The 23,672-nt window shown below is 45.3% G+C and overlaps 1 protein-coding gene across 8 annotated transcripts in view; it reads right to left on the bottom strand.

The window, feature by feature from the left end:
* Positions 1–1,738: 1,738 nt before the first annotated feature.
* The window catches only part of LOC125096977 (enoyl-CoA hydratase domain-containing protein 2, mitochondrial), a 56,504-nt gene continuing 34,570 nt past the window's right edge, over positions 1,739–23,672 (bottom strand). For 3 of the 8 annotated variants that reach the window (XM_047724235.1, XM_047724236.1, XM_047724234.1), the window contains 9 exons: positions 15,431–15,498; positions 15,259–15,346; positions 12,367–12,453; positions 11,468–11,560; positions 9,993–10,052; positions 9,592–9,779; positions 5,013–5,063; positions 2,822–2,869; positions 1,739–1,984 (listed from right to left, as the gene is read on the bottom strand). In XM_047724235.1, the coding sequence (XP_047580191.1) occupies positions 1,907–1,984; positions 2,822–2,869; positions 5,013–5,063; positions 9,592–9,779; positions 9,993–10,052; positions 11,468–11,560; positions 12,367–12,453; positions 15,259–15,346; positions 15,431–15,498 (761 nt within the window). In that variant the 3' untranslated portion in view covers positions 1,739–1,906. The remainder of the gene's footprint in view (positions 1,985–2,821; positions 2,870–5,012; positions 5,064–9,591; positions 9,780–9,992; positions 10,053–11,467; positions 11,561–12,366; positions 12,454–15,258; positions 15,347–15,430; positions 15,499–23,672) is intronic. The other 5 variants (XM_047724229.1, XM_047724231.1, XM_047724232.1 and 2 more) reach the window with 5 other exon arrangements.

The following is a 23,672-nucleotide window of genomic DNA, read 5'->3' as shown; positions in this document are numbered from 1 at the left end:
TACTTTGCTATAGATTTCAAGAGTGCTCTTGCCTAGCATGGAGGCAAGAAAAATAGGGGCTTTTAAGAACCAACCTCAGCTGCAGTGCACACTACCAGAAGCTTCTGTTTTTGTCCTTTGCAAACCTCTGTGGAACAGAGTATGAATTCCTTCCTTATTACTGACAGCTAATGAAATGAGTCTTGCCATTCATCTGTCCAAAAAACAAAAGTAAATTCTTTTATGATGAGTAGTATATTTTCATACTAGGTATTTGTGCTTTTAGCTGACTGGACTCTTAACTGGAGTACTGTATACCATCTTTTGGAATCAAATGAGGCTTATCCTTATTCTGAATCATATTCCAAATTCTTGCTCACCAGCATCCCACTTGATAAGGGGAATTTGTGACCTGTTTCTTCCTAGAGTTCTGACACTGCATTGTATTTTCTCTTATTCTCTGTTCTGCTTAATTCCAAAAGGCTGTCTTCATTTCCTGAACTGGGTTCTAGTACTTAAGAACATTCTGTTACCAGATACTAGCTCTTGCTAATGTGAGGATGATGTAGGAATTAGTGCCTGTTTAGGCATCCCTCCAAGTTTTATTTCATTCACAGCAATCCTCTGGGATAGATAAATTGTATTCTCCCCATTTAACAGATGAGAAAAAGGATGTTCAGTGAGGTGGTTACTGTCCAGAGTGGTTATACCCAGTGCATAGTTCCAGCTAATATGGTTCGTTCTGGTTTTATGACCTGGGCTCTACTGTGTTACTGTTCCTTCCAGGAACACAGGGTTGGGCACACTTGTATTTAGCAGCATAACAACAGTGTTACTGGTATATATCTGTGCCCTTGGCTTAGTGTCTCTAGGCCAGGCCTAGGCTGGGGAAGCTCAGATGAATTAAAAAATGACCGTAAGGCCAAAGCTTAAGATGCAGCCTTTTCTTCTCCTACCTTGGTAGAACAGGAAGGCTAGCTAGTGTGCATGTGTTTATTAGCCTCCATCATTTCTAAGTGTGTTATCCTCCCACTCACCTTCACTCTTGCTGTTCCCCCTCAGCCTTCCACTCCTTTTCCACAATGCCTGTTGTTGTCATGCTTCACTCCACTGTTACCTGCCCATTTCCTGACCCTCCACTCTCTCCCTCAGACTTAACTGCTAGCTTCTCAGTGCTCCTGAAGGCTATGTACCACAGCCATCAAAGATTGCCTGGCACTCTATATAGTTCACAGAAGGTTTTCCTAGTGATAATTTCATTTGGTTCTCATAAGAACACTGTACATTAATAATAACTCCGTTTATTGAAGGCACAGTTCACTTTCTTTCACAAGCACTCTTTTCTTTTTTCTTTTCTTTCCCCTTCCTTCCTTCCCTCCCTCCCTTCCTTTCTTTTCTTCCTTCTTTCTTTCCTCCTCACAGCATTTTTGTTTTGCAGATAAGGCAGCTGAGGCACATAATGAATGGCAGTCTGATTCCTGACGCCTGTTCGGCTACTGCCAGGGTTTGTGTAGTATCTCTATTTTACAGAGGAAGAAACTGGAGCCTTCTTAGAACCTTTTGCCATCTCTGGTGAGCACCTAATAACTGAGAGCCAGAGGTCAGGCCTGAAAGCCAACAAGAAAAAGGCCCCGAGTGGTCTGTTTTAATCCTTAGTTTGCCATTTGCATAGGGAGGGACAGATAGGCTCCAAAGCCAATTTGACCTAGCGATTATCTAGTCAGTCTGAGGAATTATGAAGGCAGCTGTAGGCAGCATGGGTAGTACCTTGGTATGGAACACCATTCCAGTTGTTTTATATCTATCCTTGTCCTTGTGAGGAGACTGAAGCCCGGAGAGGTGAAATGATGAACAGTCACCCTGCAAATTTTCCTTCTGGATCCTGCCCTGGAAGCAGGCATCTCCCATACTTAGAGTTAAATGGGAGTCACTTGCCAACAAATCTGGGGGGCCGCTTCTCCCTGAAGGCTGCCATGCCCTCCAGGCGGTCCTGGGTGGGGATGTTCTGAAACAAGACAGAGTATTAATTTTGGGTGGAGCTGCAGGAACAGAGGCCAGTAAAGACTTGCTCAAACTCGTCTACCTCATGACAAGGTCAGAGTCCCAATTCTTTCCATTGTCTCTTGGACAATGAAAATTGTCCTCTGAGGTAATGCCTCAGTGGCTCCTTGGTCTCCTGGGGAAGGTAGGCTACATCTCTAGCATCTGTGGCCTATCCCATTAGTCTCTTGCCCACTGCTTACATGCCTCTAGAGAGCTCTGATCGTCTGCGGCCATCTGACATGCAGCTATTTAGTAGAGAAAAACAGTTAAGTTTTTCAGTAAGAAATCTAGCTTTGAGTTCTGCAAGTTCCAGGATTTTTTGTTTAAGAGCATTCTGGATATTTGTTAACCTGGAGATTAGTATTTTTGACTCACCCAGGAATCCAGGGCTAAGTAAGCCACAGGTCACCACCACCCCCACCACCCCTTCCTCCCTCACCCCCACTGAACACACACAGCCTGCAGGTTATTACCAAGGCCTTGACATCCTGACTCCAGCCTAGCCTCTGCAGCAACCACTGGTACAGAGAGTGGAAGTGGTGGTTTGTCAGGTACCTGCCTGTGTGCTCTATGATTCTGGGGGCAGAGTATACACTATTGGATGGCCTAGGAAACAGTCCTAGAGAGAAGCAGTGTGGTTTCCCTAGGACTGTCCCAGGCTAATTGTAAGAGGGAGTGGTCCAGAGTCTAATTTTTCAAGTTGGGAGGAACCATTAAATTGGTCACATATTGTACAAGGCTCCCCACTCTGGCCTGGCCTCGGCTTGGAAGTGTGTGCGGAGTGGCAGCAGTTACGTACCTGGGCATAGCATATGCCTTCAATGGCCATCCCTGATGCGATGTCCACCTGTGAGAAAGAAGTGGTGCCTGGATCAGCCTGACCTTAGTGCCAACCATCCTACTGCCTGCACCCCCATTCCCTACTGTTCATGGATTCCTCCAGCCAAGTATTACTGAGCTTATTGTAGGCTAGTCCCTGTGAACAGAGAGGATTATGATTAGGAATTTCCTACCTGGAGAGGGAACACCATTTGTAACTGATAAAAACAACGTTGGGACAAAGGGCTGGGGAGGACAGCACTTGGCCTAGATAGCTAAGGAGAAGGGTAAGTGTGAGCTGTGTTTGCAACAGCCAGAGTTCCGTCTTCACATCTGGCTGCGCCCCCTGCCTCCTGTCCCTCCTGGGAAGGGACCTTCACAGGCTTTCGTTGCCCTGGGGAATAACATCCTAGGCTCTGACAACTTTCCAGCGTCTATTGCCCAATGCTTACTGTTACTACCACTTACAAGCACTGTTCTAAGAAATTCACCATATGTGTATAAATTCAACTGTTATCGCTACTATACAGCTGAGAAATCACGCATAGAAAGTAAAGGTCAGGAGCACTTGGGTGGCTCAGTTGGTTAGGCGGCTGCCTTCGGCTCGGGTCATGATCCTGGAGTCCCGGGATCAAGTCCCACATCAGGCTCCCAGCTCCATGGGGAGTCTGCTTCTTCCTCTGACCTTCTCCCCTCTCATGCTCTCTCTCACTCTCTAGAATAAATAAATAAGATCTTTAAAAAGAAAAAAAAAAAGGGGAAAAAAAAAGGAAAGTAAAGGTCACAACAGTATATAGAAAAGCAGGTCTTTGAACCCAGGCCAGTCTAGCACCAGAGCCTTTGCGCCAATCTCTGTGCTGTGTAGTTTGACTCATTCCTCACTCCTGTTCAGTCAGGTTGCTTATTGATATACCTCTGTGCTTTTGCCCATACCTTTCTCTTTTTCTTGAACCCTCATCCTTCCCAAGGCCCAAATCTACAAAACCTCTTCAACCCAACAATACCCAGTAATAGCCACTAGCCACATCAATAATATCACAGCTCTCACCCCTTCAGGGTGTCTGCTTGATACCCCCTCTTCTTTTAAGTAACCTCTTCACCCATGTGGGGCCTAACCCCAAGATTAAGAGTTGTATGCCCTTTTTTTCAAAGATTTTATTTATTTAGGGCGCCTGGGTGGCTCAGTGGGTTAAGCCGCTGCCTTTGGCTCAGGTCATGATCTCAGGGTCCTGGGATCGAGTCCCACATCGGGCTCTCTGCTCAGCAGGGAGCCTGCTTCCCTCTCTCTCTCTGTCTGCCTCTCTGCCTACTTGTGATCTCTGTCTGTCAAATAAATAAATAAAATCTTAAAAAAAAAAAAGATTTTATTTATTTATTTGACAGATAGAGATCACAAGTAGGCAGAGAGGCAGGCAGAGAGAGAGAGAGAGAGAGGAGGAAGCAGGCTCCCTGTTGAGCAGAGAGCCAGATACGGGGCTCAATCTGAGGACCCTGGGATCATGACCCGAGCCAAAGGCAGAGAGGCTTTAACCCACTGAGTCACCCAGGCACCCTAAGAGTTGCATGCCTTATTGACGCAGCCATCCAGGCAACTCTGCTTGGTATCCTTAACCTTGTATTAGTGATTCTGTGTGTATCTGTCCTCTCTTTGCACCTTGGAGACAGTGACCATATTTAACTGATCTCTTTGTCCCAGTTCTCAGCTCAGGTCTAGATTCAGTGTGTAATGAGTGAGTTGACGAGTAAGTTGTTTTAAGGATGAATTAGCTTGTGTCTAAGACACCACCCTGAGTCCTATCCTTAAGGCCACCTTACCACCAGCACAAACCTAAGAACATGGCCTGGGAGCCACACAAGAGCTGTATTCTTATTATTCACTTGCTCTATGACCCTAGACAGGTCTTTTACCCTTTCTGGATCTCAATTACCTTCTGTCTAACGGAGAGAGATGAAGATAAAATGTAATTCAGAATGTCACATGGCCGAACTTTACATTTCATGGGTGGGTAAACTGAGGCACAGAGGGAGAGGTCAGACTCAATGTCTCTTAGAAGAGTCCAGTTCTGAGTTTTTTCCAGCTGTGTTCTTAGTCTGCACTGGCACAAAAGCAATGCCTCCCAGCCACCCCACTGACTTAAGTGGACCCAAATCCTGACCCAGAACCTACTCACCTCCATTCCTCTATCAATGGCTACTTTGCCCAGCCGTACAGCAATGGGTGCCTAGGGAAAAGAAAAGAGAAAAGGCTAGGTTGAGGGAATTGGTGCTAACGGTTGGTGGGGGAAAGGGGTTTAGAAGAAAGAGAGGGACATAGCTTCATGGTGGGGAGAGTCATCAACAGGGAGATCAGTCTGAGTCACTTTTCAGCTCTTCTACTGACTGTTACTGACATTTTGTTGGTGTTAGTACTTACTACTTCTCAGTTGATACTCTTTTTCTTTTTTTTAATGTTCAGTTAGCCACCATATTGAATATTCTTATCTATAATGAAGGAAGCCTAACTGATCCCTGAGCCTCCCAATTATGACTATCTCAAATTCTTGTCATTTAATCCATCCCAGCAGTGTGTATAACATGCTACAACTTATAAAATGTTTTCCTACCCACAGACTTGTCTAATGGTGCTACCCACCCTTCAAGGATGGTGCCATCTTTAATTGAGGCTCAGGAAAGTGAAGCACTTGGCCATGTTTGTCCAAAGAGTGGTGAAGCTTGGATTTGATTTCCAGTCACCTTTCCCACTGCTGCTCCATTCCCCTACCCCTCTCATCTTGGCAGATGTGAGCCTCCTCTGCAAGAAGGTTTCATACCATCAGAGTAAACGAAAGGTCAAGATTAGGATCTTGGGCTTTGTGGAGTCAGACCAGCCTGGGTTGAGATCCCAAGGGGGCATTTTACACAGCCACTTGGAAGCAAGTGCATCAGAGTGGCCACCTTTGCCTCATTGCTCTTGCTTCTAATCAACTTGTGCCTCTCCAGGCTTCGCCCTCCATCCCCAGCCTCACTTCCAGGCAAAGACTGCATTTATTTCCTCTATTGCTTTTATTGTTATTTGAGGGTTTTGTAAGTACAACTTTATTAGAAAAAGATTTTATTTTATTTTATTTTTTTTTTAAAGATTTTATTTATTTATTTGACAGAGAGAGATCACAAGCAGACGGAGAGGCAGGCAGAGAGAGAGAGAGAGGGAAGCAGGCTCCCCGCTGAGCAGAGAGCCCGATGCGGGCCTCGATCCCAGGACCCTGAGATCATGACCTGAGCCGAAGGCAGCGGCTTAACCCACTGAGCCACCCAGGCGCCCAAGTTTAGAAAAAGATTTTAAAAGTCTGTTAACAGAGAAGAACAGAGAAGCCACAAATGAAAAAGCTAGCTACATAAATATGAATGACCTCATATTGAGAAAAATACCATAAATAAGACAGAAGTCAAAAACTGAGATGTATTTGTGATACTTGTGAGCAGCAAATGTCCTTGATTTACAAAGACCTGGCATAATTTTTTAACAAATATTCACAAGGATAATTCACAGAAAAGGAATATAAACACAAGGATTATTCAGTTTTAGTCTTAAAGAAATGCAGTTCAAAACCACAAGGTGCCCCTTTTCACCTAAGACTAAGTGTAGGTAAATCGTAAAATGCTGTTATTTGCTGATATTCAGGAAACAGGTATTTGCATACATTATTAAGAGAGTAAATTGGTACAGTGCTTCTGAAGGCAACTTGATAAGAACTGGCAAATGTTATTAGATGGATGTATATACCCTGATGTTGCAATTCCATGGAGTAATCTACCTTACAGATGGACTGTAAATATGTGAAGATGTTCAGTTATACACCCCAGCTATTTTACGGTAACACAAAGCAACGTAAATGTTCATTATTAGAGTACTGGTTACGTAATGATGGCACATCTGTACTGTGAATGAAAAAGTGTGCATTTCAAAGAATGAGGTCGGTAAGTATGTGCTGAAATGGGAAACTCTCCAAAATACTGGGTGAAAAAAAAAGATGCATACTAAGTATGTATATCATTATCCCGTTTGTGTAAAAAATGTTGGCATGATAACGCCTTTGGGGAGAAGAGTCAGGAGAGTGGAGAACTTCACTTTTTGTTTTATACTTTTCCATACTGTTTGAATCCTTACTATGCATATTTTAATTTCATATTTTTAAAATGTTTCTTAGAACTGGATTAGCCTCTAAAGGTGTGTTCTTTGTCCCCTCAAACCATCTTAAAAGGAGTTCAGAATTATTTAGATATGTGAGTATATGTGCATAATATATATTCTTATATATACAATGAAAATTTCTGGAAGAGTGTATAAGTTAAGAGTGGCCATCTCAAAAAAAAAACCCAATAAATTAAAAATAAAAACAAAAACAGAAGCCAGTAGTCATCTCTGGGGAGACAAACTGGGGAGTTGAAAGCTGTTTTGGTGACCACCTAACCTGGTCTGCCAAGGACTGATAGTTATCGGGATGTGGGACTTTCACTTTTAACTGGGACAGCCTTGGGATGACAGGGTCACCTGGGTCACCCTACTTTATTCTTTTTTTTTTTAAAGATTTTATTTATTTGAGAAAGAGTGAACACGAGTGCTTGGGGCGGGTGTGGCAGAGGGCAGAGGGAGAAGCATACTCCCTGTGGAGCAGGGAGTGCAGTGTGGGACTCAATCCCAGAACCCTGGGATCATGACCTGAGCCGAAGGAAGCGGCTTAATCCACTGAGCCACCCAGGTACTCGACCCTATTTCTGATTTTTACCTTATGTCTTTACCCTTCTGTTTGTTTTGCTTGTCATGAATATGTATTATTATTTAGGTAACTAACTAATAAACTGATTTCTCACCAAAGAAAAGTATAAACTATATAGATAAGGTCTATGTGTATATGCTGAAAACATACATTTTTTTTTCCTGAATGTGTGGATATATATACCATTGACTCCCTAGTCTTGGTGGTTTATCCACTAGAGAACAGCCAACTACCACACCATCCCCCCCAACACTCACCCCATCCAGGAACCCTCTCATTCTCAGCACCCAGTAACTCTGCTAGAAATTAAGGATTGGGATTAGTGAATTTACAACTAATTTTTGGTAAGCTAGTGTCTTGGTATATAAAGCTACTTTTAAGTACTAAAATACTAGTAATTATATTAGTAGAATACCATTGTTTCAGTATATTCAGAAATCTGAATCCTCTTGCATTCAGTTTATGCAAAAAGACAAACCCTATCGTCCACAAGTTTTGCTAGATAGTGCCCACCCCCTCCCCATGGAAGTACAGTCAGCCATACACTTCCTTGAGACACTCAGAGTTTTATGTTGGTTTAAAGACTTTTTGCTCAGGTGTAGTAGAAACCTGGCAGCATTAAAACGGTCTAGGTAACAGCATCAGATTCTGTTTGTATGTGATGAGGAAAAAAGAAAGACAAAGCAAATGCTTTCTTAATTTTTTTTTTAAGATTTTATTTATTTATTTGACAGAGAGAGATCACAAGTAGATGGAGAGGCAGGCAGAGAGAGAGAGAGAGAGAAGCAGGCTCCCCGCCGAGCAGAGAGCCCGATGCGGGACTCGATCCCAGGACCCCGAGATCATGACCCGAGCCGAAGGCAGCAGCTTAACCCACTGAGCCACTCAGGCGCCCCACACTTTTAATTTTTAAAAGTTACAATCCTTACCGTCAAAGAAGACCTCAAAGTTAGGACAAGAAGGATTATTTAAATTTGAGAGACAGAAAGATTCCTTTCTTAAATAAAAGACCTTTTTTTGTGATTAACTGAAACACTTTTTATCTGTTTTTAATATGTGGCTAACAGTTTTATAAACATATCTTTGTTTTGTAACATGTTTGTAAATTCTTTGTGTTGGAAATGGATTTGACATTTAGTTTGAGGTTAATATTCTGCACTCTTTAGAATATCAGTTTTTATATTATATTTTGTATCATGCAAAATAAAAGCCCAAATACCAGTATTGTCTTTTTTTCTGGTATTGCAATCACTTTTTTGTGACCTTGATTGAGCAAGTCACTTAATCTTTCTGGGTCTGTTACATCACAAATACAACAAGGGTAATCAGCTCAACTGGACTCTAATTGAGAGACATTTAAAGTACATGGGATCATGTCTGATGGGTAGGACGTGCTCCATACGGGCTAAGTCAGTGTTTATTATAAATTATAAGACCTAGCTCCATTTAAAGCTGCTTTCATATGGAAACTTGGGACATCCCTCTCTGTCTTGGAGTAGTGAGAAGCCCGAAGTTAGAGGCTCCCAGGTCCTTGGAGACCCCATCAGCCAGATCCTGGCCTGTCTCCTGCAGGCTCTGGACTTGGCAGCTAGTTGGTAGGGCTACACGTACGCTGGGTCCTAACACGTTTTACATGATGTACTTCAGGAATTTCTCCACCCCGCAGTATGGTTGGAAAGATAAGCTGGTAGTTCTTTATCTGCTTAGAATGTTGCTTTTTTAGTTTGGGGGACATTTTATTACAGTGCTGTCCAATGTAGAGGGCAATAGCCACATGTCCCTAATAGCATCTGAAATGGGAAAGTGTAACTGAGAAACTAAATGTTTTATTTTTAAGTAATCTGAATTTAAATATAAGTCTGGATGAGTGGGTCTTGTGTGGCCCCTTGGGACATAGCCCTGGCCGCCCCAGAGGTGAGTGTCCTCCAACCCCTGTCTGCTGCCCATGACACAGGCCCTCCCCCCTCCCTCCTTTGCTGGGCTGTAGCCACACCTGGGGTAAGATCTCCTGGGCCAATTCCAGTGCCCGATGGTAGGCAGCGTTGCCCTCCTCATTCTGGGAAACAGCATGATTCACCAGCCCCAGGGCTTGGGCCTGTGCACCACTCAGTCTTCGGCCTGTGAAGATGAGCTCCTTTGCCAGGGCCACTCCCAGGCATCGAGGCAGCCTCTGAGTCCCTCCTGCCGGGATGGAGCAAGGTTAGTAAATCCACATGGGAAGTGGGAGCCCAGAGAAGCCCAGTTTGGGAGTCAACCAGGACTACTCAGAGGAGCAGATTCTGAGTTAGGATGGAAGGGCAGAGCCCAGAGCACAATGCAAAAAAGGAAAGCAGGGAAGTAACCTAGAGAGAGTGGGGATTAAGTAAGAGAAGGATGGGTGCAGTAGGTAGTTACCTGCTCCAGGGAGGAGCCCTCGGGTGGTCTCGATCAGTCCCATGACAGCTGAGGAAGCTGCTTAAACAGAACAGAGTGAAGCACGCACGCTCTCCTGCAGTGCCAATCCCCAGAGGGAAGAGACCCCTGCCTCTAAGCTCTGCTCACCCCACCAGCCAACCGCTTCCCTCATGAGGTGGCCACAGCAGACCTCTCCAGACTCTGCCTTGGGAAGAGCCCTAGCGTGGAAGTCAGGAGGCTCAGACCCTCATCCTGCTTCTCCCAGGGGTGGAGGTGCCCATCCAGGCAAGTCTCACCCTGAGCCTCATTCACTGATTACACACACACTTACACACACACACAGTTCCCCCTCTTCTGCCTTCATCAGAGAGCTGCTAAGGATCAAATGAGGTAATGGTTCTTGTAATAGGAAGGGATTCTTGGAAGGTGCCCAGTGCCTATTTGTGGTTTAATGGATTCTCTCTCTCATTGAACCCTTGACTCTGGCCTGGGCTAGAGCATCAGTGACTCCTGCTCCCACCACAGTTACTCCCCTTGGCTTTTCATCAGGCTGAAATTTCCCTGTGTTCAAGCCACATCTCCTCTATTCCCTCACAGGCCATCTGAACCATGCAGTGTGCTGTAGGGAATGGCCACTACTGCCTGTATGGGGTTTTACATTCTCCTTGCTATCTACCAAACCCTGCAAGGTAGTTGCCCTAAACATGGGCACATGAGAAACAAGGTGGAGCCTGACCTGACTTGGTATCCTGATGCCTTCTCTTTGATAATGCATCATGTAGATACAGGCTACCTCTGTACCTGGAGGTACGTATTTCTAAATGTTCTACCTGGAGTGGCAGGAGAAAGCAGTGAGGGGAAGAGAAGATAGTGGCACCACCTAGCGCTTGGACTTTTTCTAACTTTTTCTGTCTCCTAGAAGTGTAACCTGACCATCAAGTCAGGTTAAAGGCGATCAATTATCTCCATACCCTCCCTCCAGTCTGCAAAGGCCAACTGCTCTGAACGGGTAATGCAAACCTTGGCTGACGCCGGGGAGCCAGAGAGCAGTGTTCCTGCCCAGGCACGTTTGTGAGCAACCAGGCAGTAGTGACCAGCTGCCCCTGTGACTGTCTCTGTGCAAAACATGACACAGAATTGGGTTGCATAGGACTAGAAAGTTGAACAATTTGTCTTTGTCCCCAGTCTCCCTTCTCTTGTTCTTCTGTCCTCTAGCCAGTTGCTCTAGGGTTGGCAAAAACATTCTAGAGAAGAGGGTGTCTGGTTCTGAGAGGTGACAGGCACTACAGCAGTCAGGGCTGGGCCAGGAGGGGAACCAGCTTACACCCAAACTCTGTGATCTCCCACGTAGCCTTTAGTTTTGCTGCTGTTTGTAAAGCCCAGAGTAGTGGCTAACTTTGCAGCATCCCCAGACATAATCTGTTTTACTTACACATCCCTTCTCACCCTATCCCACCTTTCCTTCTGCCCAGTACCTGCCACTCGGAGGTCACAGGCCAGGGCAAGTTCTAGGCCTCCACCCAAGGCAAACCCGTCCATAGCTGCAATCGTGGGCGCAGGGAAGGCTGCTGTGGAGATAAAGAAGGGCTCAGCCTGTAAGGCCCTAGAAGGACTGGGACAAGGACTCAAGGCTGGGGAGGGCCTACGGCCTCACTGGTCCCAGGTTTGGAACCTTACCTGGTACCTCCACCAGTTATCTTAGAAGTAGGTTTTCTTACTGGGGAAAACTGGAGAAATCAACTGGGGTACTGGAGTGAGGAGATGGGCTAGATGATCCCCACTCAGGCCCTCTTTCGTGTTGGCCTCCCTGGGACCACCAGCCTTTCTGTTCTGTGTGTCAAGCCCCCTGCTCGGTGCTAGGAACATAGAATTGAATAGACATGGGGAAGGCAGATCTATGAACAGGCAATGATGACCCAGGGTGATCAGTACTCTGACAAAGCTTAGAGAATGGGTCAGGGAAGGCTTCCCAGTGGTCTTAAAGGGTAAGTAAAAAGTTCAGGTGGCCCAGGAGAGAAATTCCAGGCAAAAGGAACAGTAATTGTCAAAGCCTGAAAGCATGGTTGGTGAAATTTGACTCCTATGGAGTAGCTGGACTTGAACCCTGAAGGTAGAGGGGTCAGGGGTCAGAACCATTAGGATACAAAAGCTGAGAGCCAGAGCTCCCTCTGGGAGAAATGCCCTCTGAATGTCCTTTTTACCCTCCCCCTTGTAGGATTCCATGTGCTCATCCCACCTGGGAGAGTCCTCTGTCTTTCCACAGAGCTTACAACAGAAACTGTCCTTTCTTTACGGGAGAGGATGGCAGGAGGGGTAGGGCTGGGATCAGCAGGGTCCCTGAATGCCCTCCTCCAACCCACTCCAAGACCCTCACCAATCTCATTCATCAGGCCTCGGAGCCGCTGGACAAAGATCCCCACTTCTGCCTCACTCATCTGCTCCCGCTCCTTCAGGTCTGCACCTGCGGATGGTGAGGGGTTGGGGACAGCCTTTGTGAAATGACCCATTACTGAATCCCAGGCTGTTGGAGGATCCAGCAAAGGAGACTTGAGGACAAACAGCCAGAGAAGAAGGCGAAACATCAGGAAAGCATGGTCCGGAAAGCCAGGGAGGCAAAGGTGGGGGAGGGAGGGTTGTATGTCTAAAAAGGACAGGTGCAACAACAACAACAAAAACCCTGGACATCAGAATGAAAAATTTTTGTGCCTCAAAGGACACTATCAAGAGAGCGAAAAGAGGGGGCGCCTGGGTGGCTCAGTGATTTAACCCTCTGCCTTCGGCTCAGGTCACAATCCCAGGGTCCTGGGATTGAGCCCTGCATTGGGCTCTCTACTCAGCAGGGAGCCTGTTTCCTTCTCTCTCTCTGCCTGCCTCTCTGCCTACTTGTGATCTCAAATAAATAAATAAAATCTTAAAAAAAAAAAGTGAAAAGACAACCCACCAAATGGAGGAAAATACTAGCAAATCCCATTATCTGATAAGGTGGTAATAATCTAGGATACATTAAGAACTCCTAGAACTCAGTAACAAAAACCACAAAAGACAAGGAACTTGGATAGACATTTCTGCAAAGAAAATACGTACAGATGATCAATAAGCACAAGAAACGATGCTCAACATCATTGGTCATTAGGGAAATGCCAATAGAATCCACAAGGAGACACCAACCTCACATCATTTAGGATTACAAACAACAACAACAACAGAAACAGAAAACAAGTGCTGGCAGGGGTGTGGACGACCCCGGTGCATTGCTGCTAGGAATGGGAAATGATGCAGCTGCTATGGAAGACACTTGAGTGCGTCCTCAAAAAGTTAGATGTAGAATTAGTATATGATCCAGCACTCCCACTCCGGAAAGAATTAAAAGCAAAGACTCAAGAGACTTGCCTCCCAGTACCCATAGCAGCATTATTCACAATAGCCAAAAGGTATAAACAACCCAGTGCCCATCAAGATAGATAAACAAGGGGCACCTGGGTGGCTCAGTTGTTTAAGTGTCTGCCTTCAGCTCAAGTCAGGATCCCAGGATCCCAGGATCGAGTCCCACCTCAGGCTCCTTGCTCAGCAGGGAGTCTGCTTCTTCATCTCCCTCTGCCTTCTGCTCTCCCTCTATCTGACAAATAAATAAAACCTTAAAATAACAAAAACACCACAATGTAGTATATATACAATGGAGTATGGTTCAGCCATAAGTAGAAATGAAATTCTGCCATGCTACACCATGGATGAACCTTGAGGACATTATGCTAAGTAAAAGAACCCAGACACAAGGACCAAATGTATGATTCTGCTTGTATGAGGTAACTAGGATAGGCAAATTAATAGAGAGAGAGAGTACAACAGAGATTATCAGGGCCTGGTAGGGGAAGGAGGAATGGGGAAGAACTGCTTAATGAGTACAGAATTTGGGATGATGAAAAATTTCTTGAACTGGACGGTGGCGATAGTTGCACGGCCTTGTGACTCAGATAGTTGCACCACACTATACTCAGTGTTACTTATACTCAGTTTTACTTAATTTTATACTTAAAAATGGTTAAAATGTAAACTCTGTGTAATGTGTATATTTACCACAATTTTAAATGTATAATATAATATTTAAAATATATTATTTCTTTCCAGTTTTATTGAGAAACAGTTGACATTGATTATTTTTTTTTTAAAGATTTTATTTATTTATTTGACAGAGAGAAATCACAAGTAGGCAGAGAGGCAGGCAGAGAGAGAGGAAGGGAAGCAGGTTCCCTGCTGAGCAGAGAGCCCAATGTGGGGCTCGATCCCAGGACCCTGGGATCATGACCTGAGCCGAAGGCAGCGGATTTAACCCACTGAGCCACCCAGGCGCCCCAACATTGATTATTTTTTAACAGGAGGGGACAGTGTGGTCCAAGGAGACTGAGCAGTCAGGTAAGATGAGAACTGAGAAGCGAGGGCAGGATACGGGCATGGAGGTGGGCAAGGACCTTGGTCAGAGTAGTGTCATCTAAGGCCAGATGGCAGAGGCCTGGAGGTAGGAGTAGGAGGTGAATATATTCTCTTCAAGCCTGAGACTAAGAAGTCAGAGCTGAGAGCCCTTGCAAGTCTTTGATTAGTTCCAACCCCTAATGACAGATGGAGAAACTGAGGTGCAGGGAGGGGTAGGGGTGATCTCAGGATTCCAGCACAAGTCAGGAACAGACCCAGATCACCTACAGTGCCCCACGGCCTCTTCCCACCTCCCCACTGACCACTGTTGTCCCTTCCCCAATCACCCCAGAGTGGGTTCTTAGCTCAGCCCAGCATATCTCTCACTCACTTGCTTCTTGTGGGATGGGATGTTTCTAGTCTTTGAGACAGAAGTTCATGGTGCTTGTCCTCTTGTGAGAACCAAACCGTCAAGGGGCAGTGGAGAGCTATGGTGATAGGGACTGAGATCTTGTGGATGGGCAAAGGGGCACAGAGTCCTATCTTGGCCACAGACCTTGTGAATGTCACTGGACTCGGTTTCTTCATTTCCTCAGTGAAGGGTCAGAACAAAGCATGGTGTAGCAGAAAGAACAAGGATTTGGGGATCAGAGGGGCCAAGTTAAAATTCTGTTTTACCTCTTACTAGCTGTGTAATACTAGGCAAGGAATTTTACCTCTTTTGAGTTTTTGAGTTCACATCTGAAAAACGGGAATAATAAGTCCTATGCTAGAGCTGACCTCAGCCCTCGACCCCCTGTAGGCTGGGGGTATCCTGATGAGTCCAGAGGGAGAGGTACGGGCAGGGGAGGAAACCCACCTGCACAGAACACACCCTTCACTCCACTTCTGAAGAGCAGAACACGCACTTGCTGGTCTTCCCGCAGCTGGGCCAGAGCTTCCAGCAGCTGCAGAGGAGACCTTGTCAGATACCCCCTAGCCCAGCCCCAGCCCAACACCCCCGCCCCACCCTGGTGTCTGCCCTTTCTTACCTGGCTGACCAAGACGTTCCCCAAAGCATTGCGGGCACTCGGTCTGTTCATCAGAATCTCAGTGATTCCTGCAAGTGACAGGGTAGCCTTGGGTGAGCCAGTAGGCCTGCTCACTCCTGGGCTGGGGTCTGGAGGCAGCAGCCTAGGTTCTGGGCAACCTCTACTCTTCATGAGCACTGGGACTTGGGGCAAGTCACACACACCCATGCTTCAGTTTCCCTGACAATAAAATGTAGAGAATAACTGCTTGTTTCTTCTGCTTCACAGAAGTGGAAGAACTTGTAAACCCATGGCTCAGTCTTTCTCCTGTACCCTTCGTTAGCAAATGATCTGTCAACACAGAAGGCTGTCCTGCTGCTCCCTCTTCCTCACCTATGCAATTTACTCAGTCTCCCTGAACAATTCAACCTCCTAAACAGATCTCAGACCTTTCAGCTGATACCCTCCCTGCAGCCAGTAACCTGATATGGGCTCTTTCCTCTACTACATGAGTTGCCCAACTGGCCCTCTTGCCTTCAGTCTTGCTCTTCCTTCCAACTCCACATTCATTCCCTCATTTGGGTCCAAATCCTCTTTCTAACCCAAATCCAACCACGTCCCTCCCTTTCCCTTCTCACCAAAATTAAGTCAAATTCCTTAATATCACCCAAAAGATCCCCCCCTTCCCCAATCTGGCCATTGCTTCCTACTCTAGCCTCAACCCACCCCCACAATCTGGGCCAGTTGTAGAGAAAAGAGACCAGCTCTGGGAATGGGCTCAAATACTCTAATACCTTCTTGGCTGTTTTCCCTCTCGTGTTTACCTATCATTTAGTCTTCAAAGTCCTCTCATTATTTCATTCCAGGGTTCTTAGCCTTGTCTGTGGAGCAAGCCCTATTTATTAAGATGGCTTTCTCAGTGTGAGTTGATCTATAACACAGGGAAGGAACAATGAAAGTTTCAGGGCTCTCAAGGGACAGAGTTTCCAGCCAGGAGTTAGAGAACTGTGGTTCAGGACAGAAAACCATAACATTTCAGATTAGGTGGCCTCCTTAGCCTCCTTGGAAATCTTCAAAAAGTTCTTTGAGCCCAGCAGGCCTCTGGAAGTTCCACAGAACTCAGATGTACCCAAGGTCTTCTCCAGCTCTAGTGCTCCAGGAGAGAAAATGCTGCAACTTTAAGGAAGAGAAACTCTAGTAGATAAAAACCACACTGGAGTGTAGCAGTCCAAGGTCTTTGTGGCAGACAGACCCTAGACTGGGCCCAATCTTCATAGCCTCAATAATCTCCTTCCTTGGAGTGTGGGCAAGGCCTGTGAATTGCTTCTAACCAACAGAATGCAGCTAAGATCATAAAATGTCACTTCCAGAGTGCACCCTCAGAGCAGAGCGCCCAATTACTCCCATCAACCTGGCCTCCGGCCGCGCTCCGAGCTGACCAAGCCTGTGACCGGTTCAAGGACATCAGACCAGCCTTTGGTGCCCACGGAAGACTTCCCAGAGAAGAAACAAATCCTCAAGGAAAAGTAAGACCAGTGAAGAGATAAAAGAGGTGACAAAAGGCCATTTAGTGAAGATTGAAGGAAGATGAAAGAAGAGGGGTGTATGAAGGAACTCTTTCTTTTTTTTTTTCCTGCTTTGAACACCACTGTGCAATCATGTGATGCTTGGAGTTACTGCAGCAATCTTATCACCATGAGACAACAAGGTTGCAGACAAAAGCAAACAGGATTTAAAAAGGTCACAAAAAACCTGAGACCTCAATGACATTGTTGAAATTCTAAACTTAAAACAATTATTTTCCAGATTCCTTACTATGTGAGATAATATGTCCTTTTGAACTAGGTATTCTATCCCCTACAGCCAAAATGTTCATAATCAATTGTGATCGATTGTGGAGAAGATTGAACACAGGGAGATTAGTTAAGAAGCTAATGTGATCACCTTGGAAGGTGTTATGGAGACCAGAATCAGGAGAGAGCTGTGGTAAATGTAATCATTTTTCAAGATTCTTCTCTTCTCTGAAGTAGATTTGTACATTCACCCCTTTTGCCATGTGACTGTGTGGTAAAACTCACTACAGTGGGTAACACTTATTTTTCCCATTTCACTGATGTTGGGCTTGGCTATAGACTTGTTTTGGACAATGTAGTGTGAGTAAAAATGACAATTGTCAGTTCCAGATGGAGGCCTTAAAATGCATTACAGATTTCTACCCACCTGACTGCTTTCTGCTATTGCCAAGATAAGAACTTCCCTGGATAGATGCTGCCCTTTCAGTCTGGGATCCAGAATAAATACACATGGCACAGATTGAGGCCTTACACTTAGAATAGCGCTGTCCACTAAAACCTGCCCCAGGCTACTTGATCCATAGACATATGAGAAATAAATGCTTTGTGTTGTGTGTCACTAAAAAAAAAAAAAAGTCACTTCCAAGACTGCGGTTCAATTATATGGCACCGGTGATAAGGTGTTAGTTCCATCATTAGGCTACATTGCATACATAAGACTCTGTCTTGCTAGGGCACACTAGCCAAACTAGTGGGCCTATAGAGAGGGTCATGTGGCAAGCAACTAGAGGCAGCCCCCAGGAGCTGAGAATGGCCCCCAAGCCAAGAGGAAGAAAACAGGGCTTCAGTCCTACAACCATAGGAGGTGAATTTTATCAACAGAAGCAGCTTGGAAGTAGATCTCTCAGTCAATCCTATGATGAGACCACAGCCCTGCCCAACTCCCAGGATTGCAACTCAGTAAAACCCTGAAGCAGAGAACGCTGCCCAATTGTGCTTGCACTTCTGACCTCCAGAAGCTATAAGACAATAAATGTGTGTTATTTTAAGCAGTAAAGCTTGAGGTAATTTGTTATGTGGCAATAGAAAACTAACACAGTCACGACATCTTGAGATTGGTAGAAACTTTCCTCTCTCCTCTTCACTTTCCTGTTCTATCTCCTTTCTTACTGGCTGAATGTCTCCCATATTTCATCTCTATCCCTTCTCTCCATCTTTATCTCCTTCTTCAGAAGACAAATAGGGTGCTTGGCTCAAGTCACAGCTTAGCCATTGACCTTGGGCAAGTTGGTTTACTCTTCTGGCCTTCAATTTCCAGATCCATAAAAAGAAATTATAAAAAGGTTGTTATGAGGACTTAAGGCGATAATGCTTGGGCCACCTGGCTAGCTCAGTTGCTAGAGCATGTGACTCTTACTTAATCTTGGGGTTGTAAGTTCAAACCCTATGCTGGGTGTACAGAGTATTTAAAAATAAAATCTAAAAAAAAAGGGAAAAAAAAAGATGATGCCCATTAAGTGCTTAGCCAGAGTTTATGGGTATAGTGAACAGGAAAAAGGCATAGATGCTAGGGAAAATTCCAGGATTCGAGAGAAGGAAAGAACTTCAAGCTGGGTGCTATGAGGAGCCAGACAGGGTGTCTTTGGCTTTCATTCAGTTTGTACTCCGACATGTCAAATCCTGGAGAAATAAGAGAGAACTCAGCCATGGTCCGGAAGCTTTTCGTTGAGCTCTGATTCCGAGAACATTGCCCTTGTGGGACCTCTGCAGTGTGGTAGGTCTGTATCACACTGTTTCCGATCTTACCAAACCCACAAGCCACTGGTTAATAATTTCCTTAGCAGCTGACCTTAGCTCACTTCTATCTGGATGGCCTCCACCTCAGGTCAGGTAATATAGGTGGGAGTGGTAGGGACCAAGGGCAGGCTGCTTTGGATCACTTTGGCATGAAGATTATTTGAGTTAAAAAACAGTCAAACCCAATAAATTCAGGAAAAGCTCTTTACCTCTCCCTCCCCAACAACTGCCCAGATACAGGATCTGATCTAGGAAGAGAGTTATCACCATAAATAACTACATTTTACTATGAACTACGTATGGTAGACTGGGAGGAACCTAGCAAGACCTGGTTTGTTATTGTTGTTATTATTGTTTAAGATTTATTTATTTATTAAAAAGATTTTTATTTATTTATTTATTTGACAGAGAGAGAGAGAGAGATCGCAAGTAAGCAGAGAGGCAGGCAGAGAGAGAGGAGGAAGCAGGCTCCCTGCGGAGCAGAGAGCCTGATTCGGGGCTCGATCCCAGGACCCTGGGACCATTACCTGAGCTGAAGGCAGAGGCTTTAACCCACTGAGCCACCCAGACGCCCTGTTTAAGATTTATTTACTTGAGGGGCACCTGGGTGGCTCAGTCGGTTAAACCGACTGCCTTTGGCTCAGGTCATAGTCCCGGGGTCCTGGGATGGAGCCCAAAGTCCAGCTCCCTGCTCAGTGGGGAGTCTGCTTCTCCCTCTTTCTCTGCTCCTTCCCCCAACTTATGCTCACTCTCTCGCTCTCTCAAATAAATAAATAAAATCTTTTCAAAAAAAGGCTTATTTATTTGAGAGAGAGGAGAACTCAAGAGAGCAAGTAGAGGGTAAGGGGCAAAGGGAGAGAAAGACTTAAGCATATTCCTTGCTGAGTGCTGAGCCTGAACTGCAACCAAGACTCAGAAGTTTAACCCCTTAATTGACTGTGCCACCCAGGCACCCTATGGCCTGTTTGATCAAAGTCCTCTATGTCCTATTGTTTCTGGGTGGCCCAGCGAACAATTGTTTAGCAAACATTTACTCCTTTTCATCTTTTTTTTTTTTAAGATTTTATTTATTTGACAGAGAGAGAGAGATCACAAGTAGGCAGAGAGGCAGGCAGAGAGAGAGGGAAGCAGGCTCCCTGCTGAGCAGAGAGCCCGATGCGGGGCTCGATCCCAGGACTCTGAGATCATGACCTGAGCTGAAGGCAGAGGCCTTAACCCACTGAGCCACCCAGGCACCCCTCCTTTTCATCTTTTTTGTGAATTGTATTCCTTCCCTCTGAAGTCCCAGACCCCTACCTCTTCTCCTTAGTTCAGAGTGACTTATGTATCTCATTTTGCCTGTTTTTGGAATTTCCATGTCTGTATGAATTCCCTGTACATACAGAATTAAATTTGATTTTCTCCTGTTAATCCATTTCATGTCAATTTGATTCTTAGTCCAGCCAGAAAGACCTTGAATAGGACAGAAAATTCTTGCTCGCTGGAAGAGTCAATAGAAAGCACACTGTAAGGGGTGCCAGGGTGGTTTAGTCAGCTAAGCATCTGACTTCTGCTCAGGTCTCAGGGTCCTGGGATGGAGCCCCACGTTGGGCTTCCTGCTCAGTGGGGAGTCTGCTTCTCCCTCTCCCTCTGCCCCTACCCCTTGCTGTGTGCACGTGTGTGCGCTCTCTCTCGCAAATAAATAAAATCATTTATATTTTTAAGAACTTTTTTTTTTTAAAGATTTTATTTATTTATTTGACAGACAGAGATCACAAGCAGGCAGAGAGGCAGGCAGGGGGGATGGGGAAAGCAGGCTTCCCACTGAGCAGAGAGCCTGATGTGGGGCTCAATCCCAGGACCCTGGGATCATGATCTGGGCGGAAGGCAGAGGCTTAACCCACTGAGCCACCCAGGCACCCCAAATAAAATAATTTAAAAAAGGAAAAAGAAAACACCACAAGGTATTAGGGACCAAGTGGTTTTACAACCCCATACTATACAGAAAGGGAAACTGAGGCCCAGAGAAGACGTGAATGTGCCTTATATTAACAGCCGGACTCAGCTGGCAATCTTTACTTCCACAGAGCTAACAGCCTATGAGAGAGTCCAGTCCAGATACATATTAAGTAAAGGGATAATGGGAGGGGGAGGAGTAATTGCAGAAGGATTTATATCAGCAGAGAGGAAAGAGAATTCAAGGTGACAAAACAGAGGTGGGACGGTGTAAGATGAACCCCCGGCTCGAAGAGAGAAGATGGGAAGGTGAGGTTGTGGTGCTGAACCCTGCGCACTCAGCTAAGGAATTGAGTCAAGCCATAAGAAGAGCCAAGAGTGGTTAAAAATATAATCCCATTTTCTTTCCTTTTTTTAAAGATTTTATTTATTTATTTGACAGAGAGAGACACAAGTCAGAGAGGGAACTTACTGTTCTTACACAAAGTTGTCTTTCTTGGGCTCGGGACAGCTCAGGACGGCTGCCAACCTTAAGAATCCCGTGTGAGGTTTCCTCCTGATTGGTCTAATGTGATCCCCTCCACATCCCAGGCCTAGCCATTTCTGGCTGTAGGACCTCCACTGGGAGCCGGTCAAAACCAGTACCTGATTGAATTAAAATGCAACCAGGGACCATTTCCTAGGTAAGTTGGCTGTAAGGACCACATGCGTTGGAATGTCACATAGACCATGATGGATTTCAATCTTTACTGTTTCTTGTTAGTGTCTTCTACAAACTACTTAAAGCTACAAAATTGGGTAATTTCCCCTTGACAAACTTTTCTAGTATTTCTCTCTTTTTTTTAAGATTTTTTATTTTTATTTATTTGACAGAGATCACAAGTAGGCAGAGAGAGAAGAGGAAGCAAGCTCCCCGCTGAGCAGAGAGCTGGACGCAGGGCTCCATCCCAGGACCCCGAGATCATAACCTGAGCCAAAGGCAGAGGCTTTTAACCCACTGAGCCACCCATGCGCCCCACTTTTCTAGTATTTCCATGGGTTAAATTGGCAAAACAGTATGCAATCTTCAGGACAGACGATGGCATAGCATGGCACAGTATTTTGGTCCATTTGCCAGACACCCATTGGCAGCCTAGGATGCTATGGGGAAGGGTAGGGGCGCTGGCACCCCTCCAGGGCCTTTTATGTGCAGGAATGCCTTCCTGGGTAAGGCAGGATCGTGATTAATAGCGATCTCTTGAGGGATGCCTCAGGTCAATTTTGACACATGGGAACCTCTGACATAATCCTGTGTGGGACGCCACCCAGGAGTCAGGAGGGATTTGGTAATGGACCTTCTTTACTTTACTGGGAGCATGGCCTCAGTAGGCTTCTTCAGTTCCCAAGGACTCTACCTTGGAGTGCCTTTTAACCCACTGGAAATAATCTGGATTGCAAAATTTAGGAAAGGACAGAGCTCCTGTCATACTGCATGGCCTCAGTGGGATCTATCAGTTAGATCTCCTCTGCAGGAAACAGGGCAAATGGACCTAGGGTACCTTCATTGCTCATAGCTAGGCCTTCATTGCTCTACACCAGGACCCCGACCTAAAGGCCTTTTGCAGAATGTGTTTGCCCAAATGAGTCAGCTAGTAAACTCCCTCCTGACATGCTGGATGATAATTATGTAAATAAGCCTTCTCCTAGTAAACCCAGGTTGCTGGAGGATACATAGGCCATCCCTAGCAAAGGGGACACTGACTTTCTCTCTGTCCCTCCTAATAGATGTGGGGGCTTCTCCCTCACTCATTTCCTATGTTAACGGCTTTAACTGGAGCCAACTGGGGTTAGTCTAACTCAAGGCAGAGACTTTAAGGAATATTCCCAAGCAGCTGCCAAAACTCCTTTGTTTCAGGGAAATTCCCTGTCTTCTCTGGCCCAACATGGACTGCTTAACCTCTCCCCCCTTGTTGGCGGGAAAACACAGCATCTGCTTCTCTGTTGGGGCTGATGAGCTCTAAAACCAGGAATCCTTTCTCTGCCTCCTAGCAGCACTTGGTTTCTTCTGTCTCCCCCTTTTCCCGTTTCTGCACCATTGTGGGTGCGGCCTGTGGCCTGCAAGACTGGCCTCCAGACCATGCACCAAGGCTCCTTCTCTCTTCACTATTAAGGAGCAAGAAGAGCACCCCCTGGACCTAACACCCCCCCACTTCAGATTTCCCCACCTGTGTCTCAGGTAAATACTGAAAATGGGGTGGGCCCAGGTGGAACATAAATCAGTATTTAAATTAAGTTACGTTTGTTGGTTTAATTAAGATAGACCTGTCTTCGAAGTTACAGCAGTAAATGTGAAACTTTTATTCTGTCAAGGTTTACTGAAGGTCAAATAATCTCATGTTACCTCTGCTGGGTTGTTAGCAAAAAGATGACTAAACTGATGGTTCATTGTCTCAGAGTTTTCATGGATAATTGTTAATATAGCTTTCAAAGTTTTTGGTAACCTGAAAGTTAAAGTTTTGCTTGGATGACAAATGGAATTAAATTTGTTGGACATCTAGGTCTTTCAAATAGGATAAAATGCTAAGTCAAGTAAATGCTTTTGACTTACTGCAAAGAAACTAAGAATATTTAAATCTGTTGGTAAACATGTTTTGTGCTTAACTGATTTATAAATTTGCCATCTGAAAATTCTGTTGTAACAGTTCACAAGTGGTTAATAATTAACTGACTAGAGACTAAGGTGTTTCTAAAAGTACAAA

This window comes from Lutra lutra, chromosome 4 (genome assembly GCF_902655055.1).
Source record: "Lutra lutra chromosome 4, mLutLut1.2, whole genome shotgun sequence".
NCBI classification, from domain to species: Eukaryota; Metazoa; Chordata; class Mammalia; order Carnivora; family Mustelidae; genus Lutra; species Lutra lutra.
Note: the sequence above shows the minus strand (reverse complement) of the source record. Positions and strands in the feature narration are given on the sequence as shown.